The following is a 14,323-nucleotide window of genomic DNA, read 5'->3' as shown; positions in this document are numbered from 1 at the left end:
GTTGGGGCAGGGAACGGGGCAGGACCGGGGGGCAGCCAATCCTAAATTCTGAGCCCTATGATGCTGCTTGAAGCCCCCTCGCCTGCCTCGCTCCGCCCCTGCGGCTCTGTCCCACCCCCACCCTGCCTCCCGCATGCCCCCTCACTCCCTGGTCCTAGGCAGTCCTGGGTGGTCCTGTGCCCCCACCACAGCTCCAGCCAGGCCCGAGGCTCCCCCGCCCACTGCTGGAGGGCCTCCCTCTCCTCTTGTCCCCTGGGTGTGGGGTGCTGGTCTACCCAGAGGTGGAGGCCAAGGTAACTTGGGGCTCAGGTGCCTCAATGAAAGATGGGGTTCAGTCCCAGGTCCCCCTCACTCAGCAAGCATACTGGCAGCCCAGGCAGAGGGGCCTGGAGTGACGTCCGGCCCCCAGGGGTGGGCAGGGACTTCCAAACACCAGACCTGCTGGGAAGGTCTCCAGTCCTCCCATCCCCCTTTTGGGGCCTCTGTCACCTCGCCCTCAAGCCCCTGACTCCACTCTGCCTAGAGCAGCCCTCCCCACCAGCCTCCCCTGTCCTGCCTCTGCCCACAGAAGAGGGCCCACCCCTTCTGTGCCACCTCAGTTGGCCTCTAACCTTGAACCTCCTGAGAGGGCCTGAGGCCTGGGAAGGAGTGGGTCACCTGGAAAGGGCTCCCTGAGCTGGAGGGGCTTCGCAGGCTGGGGGCTGGGCTAAAGCAGAACCCTTGAGCTGTCCCCGCAGACCCCCAGCCTGGGTTGACCATAGGTAGAACTTGTTTGTAGCCCCGTGACCAGATTCACAGGGTTGGCTATGACCGGGGACAAAACCATGTCCCTTGGGGCCCGCCGCCCCCCCCATACCAAAAGGTTAGCCCCAGGCCTCCCCACAGTGTCAGACTGCCTCCTCCTTCTTCACTCCCAAGCAAACCCCAGGCCCGGATTGGGCCAGTTGGTGCTGCCCTGAACAAAATGACTTCCCTTTTCCTCCCAAGTCCTGCAATACTGCCGTCCTCCAGCCTCCTGGGTCCCCCAGTGGTCCTCTTCCCTCCATGGGGCCTTGCTGGCTGGGGAATTCTTCCCAGTGTCTGACCTGAATCCTCACCTCCACTCCCTGCCGCTTCTGGTGCCCGTAGCCACCTGTGTCTGCGTCTGTCTGTGTGTCTGTCTTTGGGAGGGGTCGTGTGCACACGTGTGGACACGCGTGGACGTACCCTCACTTGGCCCGCTGTGTCCCATAACCGGGGCCGGGGAGAGCACACGTCCTGGGCAGTAGCTCAGGGAGTAGGTGAAGGGAGAAGGTTGGAAGGGATGCTGGGAGGAGAGTGTGGGTGCCCTCTGCCCCCTGGTACCCTCGGGAGGATGCTAACCACCCCCCTCTCCCTGCCCCGAAATGGTGCCTTTATTACTTTGAGCCCTCAGAGTGATTAGCTCCTTACAGTCAAGGTCCCCCCATGGCCGGGTGGACCCAGGGCCCTGGTGTCCTGGTGCTGCCTGTCCCGGGGTATGATGACGGCAGAGAGACCAGTGTGGACTGACTGGGCCTCCCCGGCTCCCCTCAGGTACCACGACAAGCAGGAAGTAACCAGCAACTTTTTGGGGGCCATGTGGCTCATCTCCATCACCTTCCTCTCCATCGGCTATGGTGACATGGTGCCCCACACCTACTGCGGGAAGGGCGTGTGCCTGCTCACTGGCATCATGGTAAGGGCGAGGGCCCTTGCATACCCCCTGCTGGTGGGGAGATCACCCCCTTGCCAGCTATAATGCATCAGAGTTCCTCCTTGTGTCATCCTGCCCTTTCACCCACCTCCTCCTTACCTCTGCCATGACTCAGAATTTGCACCCTTGGGCTTCCTGGGGGCATCTCTTCTTGGCTCCTTCCAGCCCTAGGTGTGTAGCTCTTATGTGCCCACAGGGCTAGATGCTGTGGTCCACTCTTCGCACAGTTTTCTTTGCACTTTATTCTCTGCAACCTGCTTATTAATTCCCAGCCCTTAGATCCAGGGCTAGGGGCTTGATGCTTCCATGCCTCAGTTTCCCCAGCCGTCACCAGTACCCACTTCTGCTCCTGGTAAGGTTCCAGTCTTCCTTTATGTGAAATGCCCAGAACCGTGAATGGCGAACACCCAGTCAACACCCTCTGGGTTGTGCCATCACAGCCCGATTCCCCATCGTTGCTTGACTATTGGGGTATCCCAAGCACCCCACTGAGCCCCCATGGTGTGAAGATTGTCTCACGTGACTCAGTGGACTCCGGCAGCACCCCATCTTCCCCAAAGGCTTCTCATGGCCCTCTGTGGGTGTGGGCAACCTCTGACATCGGGCATGATCTTTCCCTGATTCCATCAGTTGTCCTGCTCATCCCTCCTTCTGGAACCTTCTTTCTACAAACTTCCACCTCCTTCACAAATGCTTTTCCGTGTCTTGGAATATGAATTGTTGGGTGTAGGGTCCCCTACTCCTCTCCCCAACCCCCAGTTAATAACATGTTTATTTGTGAAAATCAGTGAACACCAGTAGGCCAAAGAAGCCCACCTGATCCCACCCCCAGGTGCAACCCCAGGCCACTCCTTGGAGTGTATCCTTCCTTATCTCCACACAGAGAGATGCATTTGGTCTTGTGAAGACCAAACCCCCATCCCCACAACAGTGTCCTTTCCTCCTGCAGATGGGAGCGCTGTCTTGCAAGGGCTTGCCCCATCCTGTTTCTTGGCTTGTAGACCGTGCTCACTTGTCATTATCTCCCGAGTCCCGTGGCTCTGTCCTCTCTTCACCCCTCGTCCCCTCTAAGCTATTTGGGCATAAGCCGGGGGTCCATGTTCTTTTCCTGCCCCCACCGGGGCCTCCCTTCTCATGGCCAAGCTGACACGGCCCCTCTCTTGGGAAAAGGCATCACGCCGAGTTGCTTGTTGTTTTGCAACAAGAGGGGGGAGGGGAAAAGACTAAAGATCGACCACAGCCCAACCCCCAGGACAAGCAAATGAACTTTGCAAACAACCAAGAAAAGTACTTGGGTAAGGTTAGGTCAAACCCAGAAAGCCCAAGACAAAATGGAAAAGCTGAGTTCCATTCTGTGAGACCTGGCTCCTTCCAGAAAATGAGTTCTGTGTGTGTGGCCCGCAGCTTGCTTGCTGCCCTCACTCCTGGCGCACCCGTGAGCCGTCATGCTTGGGTCGGTCTCGAGCTCTTCTTTCTTTCTTTGAGAGAAAGAGAGAGCACGAGCAGGGAGAGGAGCAGAGGGAGAAGGACAAGCAGACTCCGCACTGAGTGCAGAGCCCGACCCGGGGCTTGATCCCAGGACCGCGAGATCATGACCTGAGGTGAAATCGAGAGTCAGTTTCTTAACCGACAGAGCCACCCAGGTGCTTCGGTCCTGAGCTCTTCCTTTAGCTCTCTCCTCTTCCATCCTTGCCCAACTGTGTGCCCTCCTGGTCACTGCCCCTCCCAGTATCTCAGCAACCATGCATTTGCCTGTACGTGAACTTTAGGGCATCCCAGTGTGGTCCCTCTGAGTCCAGCGTCTTTGGCTGGACATGGTTTCCGTGCTGTTGTGTGGAGCTACCAGATGTCCTTTTCCCACGTGGAGGTTTCCAGCATGTTGCTTTGCCCCAGTGGACAGGGCTTTTTCCAAGAATGGACCCCAGAGGGGGGCGCCTGGGTGGCACAGCGGTTAAGCGTCTGCCTTTGGCTCAGGGCGTGATCCTGGCGTTCCGGGATCGAGCCCCACATCAGGCTCCTCTGCTGGGAGCCTGCTTCTTCCTCTCCCACTCCCTCTGCTTGTGTTCCCTCTCTCGCTGGCTGTCTCTCTCTGTCAAATAAATAAATAAAATCTTAAAAAAAAAAAAAAAAAAAAGAATGGACCCCAGGAGCCCATGATAGGGTTTTCTCAGAGGGTGACCTTGTGCCCATCCCACCCTGGTGGGGCATGTGGGCATCTGGACCCGCCCAGGACCGTCCAATGGTGTCCCTGGCCCTTGCCCACCCTTCCCCATAAGTGTTTCCTTCCATCCCTAAGAAAAACTGAACGACAGCCCGGGCCCCCGCCCCCCCGAGCCGCAGGGCCGAGCCCAGCCTCTCCCTCCTTTCCTCTTAGAAGTAGCAGCCTCAGGAGGAAGCAGCTGGCAGGGAAGGCACCAGGAACAGATTTCAGGGCAGGCGGGGACCACCTGGCCTTGCCCGTTCCTGCCACCTGCCTTGAGCACTTCTGGGGCTGATGACACCTCTTGCGTGTTCCAGGTTCCCTGGCCCCTGCTTCTTGGTGGCAGACCCTCCCCGTCCCACCGTGTTACTTTTTCCTGCCCCACCCTACCTGTCAACCCTCTTCTCTCTCTCAGGTCCTCATTACTGTCCTTCTCTCTCTCCTAGGCTGCTCCCCAGTAGACGAGCGAGTCCTCTCTGACCTCTTTCAGTAGCCAGAAGGTCTGGCTGCCGTTTAGGGCATCCTGGGGAATGTGGTTGCATCAAGCAGGGAGGCCAGCATGGGGGAGGCATCCTCCTCTCCACTTCCCCACCTCCTGGAACCTCCACTTTGCTTCTTCCTACCTGCAAATGCCCCCCGCAGGCAGCCAGCTTGACCCTTTCCTCACACTGCCTTCTCACCCTGCCTGCTGACCGGGAGTGTAGAAAGACATGTCCGCTGGGTCTCTGTCCCCAGCACTCAGACCCCAAAGCCTTGAAGGAAATGCTTCCAAGTTCTTCCTCCTCCATGGTCTTCGGCACGGAATTTACCTGCAGATCCTTCCTTTTCTTCTCCCTTTCTTATCTCTGAGCCTCAGTTTCCCCCTCTGCCCAGCAGGGATGAGTGGTCTTACCCCCCAGGGCTCTTGGGGATCAAATAAGACATTCAACTGATAGTAAGCAGGTGGGGCTGGGTGTCAGTGAGCTCAACGGGGGATCTGCCAACACTGTGGGCTTGGAGGGTAAAGGCAAAGGTGGAATCAGGGCAGGCTTCCTGGAGGAGGGAGGGTGTCCTGCCTGTGGCCTGGGACCTACATGAGGCAGGACACTGATATGTTGCCCATCCTCCGCATCCAGGGGGCCGGCTGTACAGCGCTCGTGGTGGCCGTGGTGGCCCGGAAGCTGGAGCTCACCAAGGCAGAGAAACACGTGCACAACTTCATGATGGACACTCAGCTCACCAAGCGGGTAAAGACGTTCGTCACAGCCACTTCCTCTCCCAGTCATCAAGGGCAGACCCTCTCCACCTTGCCTCTGTACACAGCGGGCGTGTCCACATGCCCACAGGTCACTGCACTGCCTCGTGCTCTGCTGTTCGTGCAAATTGTTCATGAGCCACGCGTGGAGACACGGTGGTGGCCCCGGGTGTCCACCTACGTGCCCAGTCATCACCACACCCTGAGCCACACAACAAGAGGCAGGCATTTTGGGGCTAGGCAGCCAGACACAATCTATAAGCTGTCTGACTGACCTCTTTGTGCCTCAGTTTCCCCGTGTATAAAGTGAGGGAGATCAGCAAGTGCAGATTCACTGATTTAACATTTGCAAGGTGTATAGAAACGTTCTGGCCCATGCTGAATGATATAAATGAAGTACACCCCCCCCATAGAGCACAGATGTGGATGTAAAAACATGACCTCACCTTACAGGTCCAGGACCCCAGAGGGGCATTTCCAGGAGTTTCTAAGAGTTTCTGGCAGTTTCTGGAAGTTTCCAGAAACCTACAGTTTTGTGCCTACCTTGAGGAATTGTTCTTTTTCTGGCCCCAGGTAAAAAATGCCGCTGCTAACGTTCTCAGGGAGACGTGGCTCATCTACAAACATACCAGGCTGGTGAAGAAGCCAGACCACGCCCGGGTTCGGAAACACCAGCGTAAGTTCCTCCAAGCCATCCATCAGTAAGTCCAGCACCTTTCCCACTCACGTTTCTGTGTCCACCTGGTGCAGAGGCAGCTGTGGTCCTTGGGAGGAGGCTATGAGCCAGGCCAGACAGCTCAGTGTGGCATCGTCATGGCCCCTCACACTCCGGGTGGTCAGTTGGCTGGGGCTTGCAGCCTCTGTGCTGAGTGGGATGGTTGGATGGTCAGAAGGAGGCAGGTGATGGGCCCAACACTTGTCAAGGGCAATCACGTTTGTTAAGTCAGGCAACCCAGGGGCGCCTGGCTGGCTCAGTTGGTTAAGCGTCTGCTTTCAGCTCAGGTCACGATCTCAGGGTCTTGGATCGAGCCCCGCGTTGTGCCCCCGCTCAGTGGGGAGTCTGCTTGTCCCTCTGTCCTTCCCCCGCTTGTGTTCTCTCTCTGTCTCTCAAATTAATAAATAAAATCTTAAAAAAAAAAAAAAAAGTCAGACAACCCACCCAACGTAAATGGCAAGAAGCATATTTTATTCTCCAGAATAGCCAAAATTATTTTACCTTTTAGATATTAACCAATTTCCGTTTTTTGCTGTGGCTGCCAGGAAGCTCAGAATTCACTTTGTGTCCTGATCTATGTGATCATGTGGGGTAATTAGAAATTACTTGATTTTCTCTGTTGTTCCTTTGTCCTGAGAATTTTTTAATCAAGTAGTTCTCGTGCTTGGCTGCTCACTGGAAACACCCACAGGGCTTTAAAAATCCTACAGGCCACACCCAACACCAGTTATAGTTGAGTCCGGGATGCACCCTAGGCTTAAGTTTATGCTCCTCTGATGAGTCCAGTGTGCAGCCGGAGTTGGCAAACTTTTCCTATAAGGGCCAGAGAGTAAATACTCGAGGCTTTGTGGACCAGATAGTCTGTCGCAACTACCCTATTCTGCTGTTACAGCAGGAATGCAGCAGAGAGGAATGGGGGGACCATGCTCTAACAAAACTTTATTTTCCCAAACAGGCAGCTGGCCAGAGTTGGGCTGGGCCAGGCTCGAATATGCCAATCACTGTCCACTAGAAATATCATGTGGGGCACCTGGTGGCTCAGTCGGTTGAGCGTCTGCCTTAGGCTCAGGTCATGATCCCAGGGTCCTGGGACTGAGTCCCACATCGGGCTCCCTGCTCAATGGGGAGCCTGCTTCTCCCTCTCCCTCTGCCTTCCCCTCTCCTTGCTTGTGCTCTTGCTCTCTCTCTCTCTCTCTCTCTCTGTCAAATAAATAAATAAATAAAATCTTAAAAAAAAAAAAAAGAAAAAGGAGGTATGGGACAGCACCCGGTCTAGAATTTAAACAACTCCAAATCCAGTGCAGTGGCACTCAGTTTGTATTTACAATTGAGTCATGTGGTACCTGACTTAAAATAGTAAAAAAAACATTTAGGCACTTCTCAGAATGAGTCCATGGATTCCCATCTCTCACTTTATGGGAAAACTTATTCACAACTGGGCTCCCCTAAGAGAATCAGACGGCTCCCTGCCCCAAGAGCTCCCAGGCCAGACACAGGGACCAGTGAGTCACGAAGTGAAGTGAATAGTGTTAGAGTCTGAACTAGTACAGCAGGAAGGCAGCTGATTCAGCCGTGGGGAAGAGACAAGAGGCAGCATGGAGAACCTTGGTGTGAGTGGTGGAATAGGGCATTTGGGCTGGAGGGGAGCTTAGGGTGTGGCCAGGGCAGCCCAGCTTCTGGGGTGCCAGAAGGTAAAGGAGTGTGACCATCAGGAGACCAGGCCACAGGAGAGGAAGCTGAGCTGGCTGGACTTCAACTTTCTAATCCTGTTTAATAATCTTTGCCTCTTTTCTAAAAACAGCTTTACTGAGGTATAATTGACATATAGTCAGCTGTACCTATTTAAAGTGGACAGTCTGGTCAGTGTTAACATATGTACATATCCGTGAAACGATTACCACAGTCAAGACAAAAAACAGATCCATTGCCCCCAGAGTTTCCTGGGGCTCTTAACCGTCTCTTAGCTAGAGAGTTTAATTCATTTACATTTATTGTGTTTACTGTTGTAATTGGATTGGTTTCGAATGATAACAGTCTCTGCTTCGCAAGACTGCAGGGGGATCTAAATGGGATGATAGGCAGGAATGCCCGGCATGGTCCCTGGTAACACACGGCCCCCCAAACCCTGCTCCTGCCTCTGCTCCCACCATCATATGAAAAGCAGGGAGAGGAGCTGGTGCCACCCTTAACCTCACTGTGTCCAGGTCTTAGTCCTACCTCCTCACAAGACCCCAAGACCCTTGAGGACAGAGACCCGATCACTGGGTCCCAGTCTGCTGTCTGCCACTTAACTGTGGGGCCTGGGCAAGGGATTATGCTATTCCAAGCTTCGTTTTCTTATCTCTAAAGTGGAGACGGTGGTAATTAATGTGCCTTTCCTCCAGGGATGACATATGGATCGAACACAGTTGGGGGCTCAACTATACCTACCTGCCATACGGTATTTTCTAAACATGGAAACTAGCAACATTGTCATTACTGCCCTCGATATGTTCATTTGGTTATCGTACCAGCATTTCCTATGCCAGCTGCTATGCCAGGCACAGGGGACACAGACACGGCCCTGCCCTGGACTTTGCCCCAAGGAATGTTCCAGAACATTGTTGGGGGGAAATGGGAGGATGGGAATTGAGGAGAGCCAGGTCTGTGGAAGGAGGCACCTGCTCTGGGAGTTACCTGTGTCCCTTTGTCCTGGGGTGGGACTGTCCCACTCTTATTTATTGATTTATCTATCCATCTATTTATTTATGTATTTTAAGGTTTTATTTTTAAGTCATCTCTACTCCCAACATGGGGCTCGAACTCACAACCCCAAGATTAAGAGTTGCACACTCCCCCGACTGAGCCAGCCAGGTGCCCCTTACTTGTCTTTAGGTCCCCCTATACCTACTCCCTTCCCAGCCAAAAAAACAAAAACAAAAACAAAAACCCAAGATGTCTTGTAAAGCTGATGAAATGAAAGAAGTTTGAACTAGGGCCTGAGATGTGTATGGGATTTGGTTATGAAACCAAAAGGTAGCCAGGCATATCGAGGATTGTCCACAGTCTGGGCAATGGTGGGAAGGTAGGAATGAGCATGGCGCCAGGGAGACTGGAGGTCTGATATCCAGGCACGAGGGAGCCAAGGCATGTTCTTGAGCTGGGGAGTCTCCATGACGGGAGTGCTGTATGAGCAGCCAGTGAAAAGGAAGAAATGGTTTCAGGATGGATTGAGGAGCACAGCATGGGTTTGGAGAATATATGGATTTGCTAGGGATGCTGTAACAGAGTGCCGAAAACCTGGGTGATTTAAAACAACAGAATTTATTTTTTTTAATTATTATTTTTTAAAAGATTTTATTTATTTGACAGAGAGAGCGCACGCAAGCAGGGGGAGGGGCAGAGGCAGAGGGAGAAGCAGACTCCCCACCGAGCAGGGAGCCTGATGCGGGGCTCGATCCCACGACCTGAGCCGAGGGGAGACACTTAACCGACTGAGCCACCCTGGCGCCCCAAAACAGCAGAATTTATGCTGTCACTGTTCCAGAGGCCAGAAGTCCAAAACCGAAGAGTTGGCAAGGCCATTTTCCCTCTGAAGGCACCAGGGAAGCTCTGTTCCAGGCCTCTTTCCTAGCTTCTGGCAGCCTCAGCTGTCCTTGGCTTCTCGATATATCGCTGTAGTCCCCCGTCTTCACATGGCTTCCCCCTGTGTCTTTACATCATCCTCCCTCTGTGTATGTCTGCATCCAAATTTCCCCCTTTTTATAAGGACACCAGTCCTATTGCATTCGGGCCTACCCCAAGACCTCATTTTAACTTGGTTAGCTCTAGAAAGACCCTGTTTCAATAAGGTCACATCCTGAGGTACTGGGGGGTAGGACTTCAATATATCTTTCTGGGGGGACACTGTTCAACAAATAACATGGAAGTTGCAAAGAGGTCAAGACTGCCTTCCCCGGGAAAGTCACCCTGGAGCTCGGCAGGCCTCAACTGCCACTCAAGGCAGCCTCAGACCTCCAGGGCTGGGGGTGTTTGTACCCACTCCGTTTCTCTAGACCGAGGGCTGGGTCCTCTCAGGGGTCCTAGTACCCAGCATAGGTGGGCCCTGAGGGGCCTCCCCGAGCAACTATCACATGTGGGCACGCAGGGATTGAGTTTGGACCAGGGAAGAGGAGTCCTGCCTGGAACAGTTTCCCTGGGCTGGTCTCACTACACCAGGGATGGAGATGAGGGTCAAGGACACTCTGTGGCCAACTCCTCACCCCACCCCCACCCATGGGCAGCTGTTGGGAGGCCAAGGTGTGGAGGCTGAGTGGCAGGTCCGGGTTCAAATCCTGCTGGAGGGCCGGTGGGCACTGGCTTTGCCTCTCTGAGCCTCGTTACCCAGCTTGGGAAACAGCATGGGCGTAGTTCTCTGGACTAAATGCCACCTCTGGGGCCAGGTGCCCGGCACAGACTGGGATTCAGCGGGACCACAGGCTGAAAGCAGCTGCATTTGCTGGGGGGTGCTGCTGGAGGGAGGGGAGGAGAAGAGATTCCCTGAGGGGTTGGCATGGCCCCCGCAGAGGCTGGGCCCCTTTCCAGAGCAAGGGCGGCAGCCCCCCAGCCACCCGGGGCCCCCGGCCTGGTCCTGGGGTTGTGCGGGCGGGAGGCGGGCCAGGTTGGGCACGTGCCACCCAGCTGCACTGAGGTTAAAATTGCCTTGTGATTTCTCTCTGCTCTGCCGGGTCCTGCCAGAGCTCAGAAGTAAGTCTCTTCCTGGGGGGTGAGGGGTGCGTGGTGGTCGTGGGGCAGGGCACACACCCAGCGTGGCTTGTGGAGCGCGACCCCTGACCTCAGGCCATGGCCGGGGCTTGGAGCCACCCTGCAGGCCTGTGCAGTCTTCACCTGGGCCGGTGGGGGTTGGGGGAGTCCAAGTTCCCTGGGGACATCCTGAATCAGGCCGTGTGGACATGGCCAGAGGGGGACACTGGGGGAGGTGGCTTAGCCACCCCCCAGGCCCTGCCACCCGATGTGTCCTGGGAGGGAACAGGCCGCATGGGGCCTGACCCTCACTCTGCCCCATCCCCCCCTCTGCATGTCCCACAAGGCGACCCCAGGTGGGGTGGGTGCATGAAGGACCCAACTCCCCCTGTAGCCTCCACCCAACCCCACCCACCCACCTGTCCCCCAGGCTCCGGAGTGTGAAGATTGAGCAGGGGAAGCTGAATGACCAGGCCAACACTCTCGCCGACCTGGCCAAGGTGAGCAGGGCGGGGTGGGGTGGGGCAGCTCTTCAGGCCCGCAGAGGCTGCTCGGGCCCCTACAGGAGAAGAGGGGGCCCACCTCCTGCCAGGAGAGGAGCAGTGGTGCAGCCTGTACGACAGACTGCTGACGCAGGCCAGGGATGCGAGGCAGACGGGGACCAGCCGCGGGGGCACACAGGCCCTGTCTGCAAGGGTCTGGAGGTTCCAAATATAAGAGGGGCGCTAGCAATCTACCTGCACATAGACCACTTTTTACCTTTGGCGGCTCTTTTATTAAAAAAATAGTATCTAATAAAATAGCTTTCATCAGAATATCTAATGAGCGGGCTAAACTGGTGAAGTGTCCTTTCGTTTTAGGCATATCTACCGACAGGCTCTAAAATTGCAGAGAAAAACGAATTTCGTTTGCTCTGGCCATAGATTCAAATGATAGTATCAGCAGAAAGCTGACTTGTGCAGCCGTTAAACATCTCTCAGGAAATTAAAGTCAGTGGCAAGAGCTCTCCAAGACCAGGTGATGTTACAAACGAATCTGTTGGTTTTATTATCAAGCCGGACCCCATTTCCCACTTTTTATTCATCCGCTAGAAGATGGGACAGTTGACCCAACTTCAGTCCGGCTAGCTCTTAGAATACCCGTCACACTGTTCGGAGCTCCCTTCGGAGCAGCGGCAGACCTTTCGTGAGTAGTTCACGCGTGAACTCCGCTCCCTGGCTCTGTCCCCTCATCAGTTCATTAGTCCGAGGTTCATTTCATATTATCTTTGGAAGATGTTAAGTCCTATTCTCCTTCTTATACCCAGAGCGTTTTGGACTCATTCTCTTCATCATTATCAAGAGAATGCAGTATAATATTAACCTACATAAATTTAATTTGGAAAGAAACATTATGGGTGGGGGACACATTGTAGACCCCTAAAGAAATCACTCAGTTGGTAGTAGAAAGAACATAATCCTAAGAGCATACAGAACTCTTGCCAAACTAATTTGATGTCCTATGAGATTATAGCTAGAAATACATATGAAATGCCTTTGAAAAACTCAGGGACTAGTTATTATAATTTGAATTATCCATATCGCTCTTCCTTCCATTAGTATAGATAATTGAAGTTTGAATTTTTCAAAGTTATTTAAACCTTGCAATCACGGTAGTATGCCCCTCTCAGAGTACGTTTAACAAAGCCTGCTTTGAAGTAAGGCTTTAATTGGATGGGATTATACGGGTTCCTAATTTTTAAAATTTAACAAGGGTAAAGTGTTTTCCAGCATTAAACTTTAATGCGGTCCTACCCAAGATTGCGGATTTAATTTGTGTATCTCCGACAAAAGTACAAGGTGTATTTTAAGTTTTGAAGAATTTAAACCTCAAGAGAGGCCAGAAAAAAATCATCAGAGGCTGGATGCCTCCAGATGTTACCCTCTGGCCCTGGGGACTGTGGGTAAGAGGGGCCCCAAGGTGTGTGTTCGCCCTGGGGCTGGGGTGGGTGGGCCTGTAACAAGACGTGGTGAATGTCACCACTGAGGCTCGGGCATGGAGGCTGGGAGAGGCTGGGGTTGGAATGCAGCAAGGTGCTGTAGTAGGTGCCACGTCCTGTCCCCCTCCCATAGAGCAAGTGGGTGGGGGCTCTTTCCCCACGTCAGCATCCGTCCTCCCATCTCAGGCCACGGGGTGGTGACCCACTGTCTGCCTGGGGGTCTGATCAACCCAAGATTAGAGATGAGGAACGATGTTCTATCGCCACCTGGTGGCAAGAGTGGCACTGCACCCAGGTCTGTCTGAGTGGCCCACCTTCCCTTCCTGGGCCCATCTGGACAGTGGCAGAACCGGCTCCTCCTTGCCGGGTTGTGGCGAGCAGTCGAGGTGGTAGGGGTATCCCGTTGCCTACTGCAACCATAATTGTGGCTGCTGTGCTCCTCGGTCTGTGATTGGGTCAGATCCTTGGAGTGGTCACAGCCCACCCCCTGCTGCCCACACCCTGCTCCCCTCCCCCCCGCAGCTCTGCAGGGTGTGGTTCCCCTGGGTGAAGGCAGCACCCAAGATCACCCTTTGGCTTCATGTGCCTGGTGGCCAGTTCATCCCCTCAGGGCAGCTCTGGCCACATCCACCCCAGGACCTCCCCCAACCTTCCCCAGGCCTGCTGGCCCCTAGCCTGACATTCAAGACCTGTCTCTCCTCTTGCCTCTTGTCCTACCATTCCGTGGGCTACAGCAAGAGACCTGTAGGGTTGGGGTGTCCTCGCAGTTGTCTCCCACTTGGGTCCCTCTCAGTGGGCTCTCACCCAACTGGGGTTGGTCACCCATCTCTCTCTGTGTCTGTGCATCCCTCTCTCTCACTTGGCCTCTCCTTTCTCTCCCACTCCATCTCTGGCAGACCCAGAATGTCCTGTACGACCTCATGTCCGAGCTGCACGCCCAGCACGAGGAGCTTGAGGCCCGCCTGGCTGCCCTTGAAAGCCGCCTGGATGCACTGGGCGCCTCCCTGCAGGCCCTGCCCGGCCTCATCGCCCAAGCCATACGCCCGCCCCCACCACCCCTGCCTCCCCGGCCTGGCCCCGGACCCCTGGACCAGGCAGCCCGGAGCCCCCCATGCCAGTGGCCACCCGTGGCCCCTTCAGACTGCGGGTGACAACCCTGCCCACCACCAGACCCCTCAATCTTGGCCATCGTGTGGCCGCCACCTCCACGCCATCCAGGAAGCCCTGTACAGTGGCGCCTCTTGGAGTTCAAGGAGCCGAAGCTGAGTTGGGCTGAGTGGACCAGGGCCCTCCCCCACCCAGACTGTCTGGGCAGGAGACAGGGCCGGACCGCAGGCGAGGGCAGGGGTGGGCCACCCACCAGCTTCCTCCCTGATTGGAGCTGGGGGGAGCCAGGAGCTCCCTTTGGTCCCCTGGCCCCCCGACTCTCCCCAGGCCCCTGGTGGGCATGGAGCAACCAGGAGAGGGGTCCTTGCCAGTTCTGAATAAAGCAGGACCCACCCAGTTGCTGCCTGTTTTGCATGGCTATGGGACCCTCATAAGCACAACATGGGAGGTGGCCACCTGACTCCAGGGCCCAGAATGGATGTGGGGGGCCTTGCTGAGTCCGTCCTATCACTGTTCCAGCCTGGTAGCCCTCCAAGCCTGAGCTCAGTTTGAATACACCTTCTGAGGACATCAGCATCAGTCCCAATCGGCATTGACAGCCCTGGCCTGCAAGAGGCCATAGATCGGGGAGACATCCTTCCCCTTCTAGCAGC

At 55.1% G+C, this 14,323-nt stretch overlaps 1 protein-coding gene across 4 annotated transcripts in view; it reads left to right on the top strand.

Annotated features, from left to right (window-relative positions):
• The window catches only part of KCNN1 (potassium calcium-activated channel subfamily N member 1), a 32,005-nt gene extending 17,939 nt beyond the window's left edge, over positions 1-14,066 (top strand). For 3 of the 4 annotated variants that reach the window (XM_045778452.2, XM_087867164.1, XM_045778453.2), the window contains 5 exons: positions 1,555-1,696; positions 5,030-5,140; positions 5,722-5,849; positions 11,016-11,085; positions 13,460-14,066. In XM_045778452.2, coding sequence (XP_045634408.1) covers positions 1,555-1,696; positions 5,030-5,140; positions 5,722-5,849; positions 11,016-11,085; positions 13,460-13,714 — 706 coding nt within the window. In that variant the 3' untranslated portion in view covers positions 13,715-14,066. The remainder of the gene's footprint in view (positions 1-1,554; positions 1,697-5,029; positions 5,141-5,721; positions 5,850-11,015; positions 11,086-13,459) is intronic. The other variant, XR_015726698.1, reaches the window with a different exon arrangement.
• The last annotated feature ends 257 nt before the right edge of the window (positions 14,067-14,323 follow it).

Source organism: Ursus americanus, chromosome 14 (assembly GCF_024610735.1).
Source record: "Ursus americanus isolate L20-20 chromosome 14, mUrsAme1.1.p, whole genome shotgun sequence".
Taxonomy (NCBI): domain Eukaryota; kingdom Metazoa; phylum Chordata; class Mammalia; order Carnivora; family Ursidae; genus Ursus; species Ursus americanus.
This window is presented reverse-complemented; position numbering and strand designations above follow the sequence as displayed.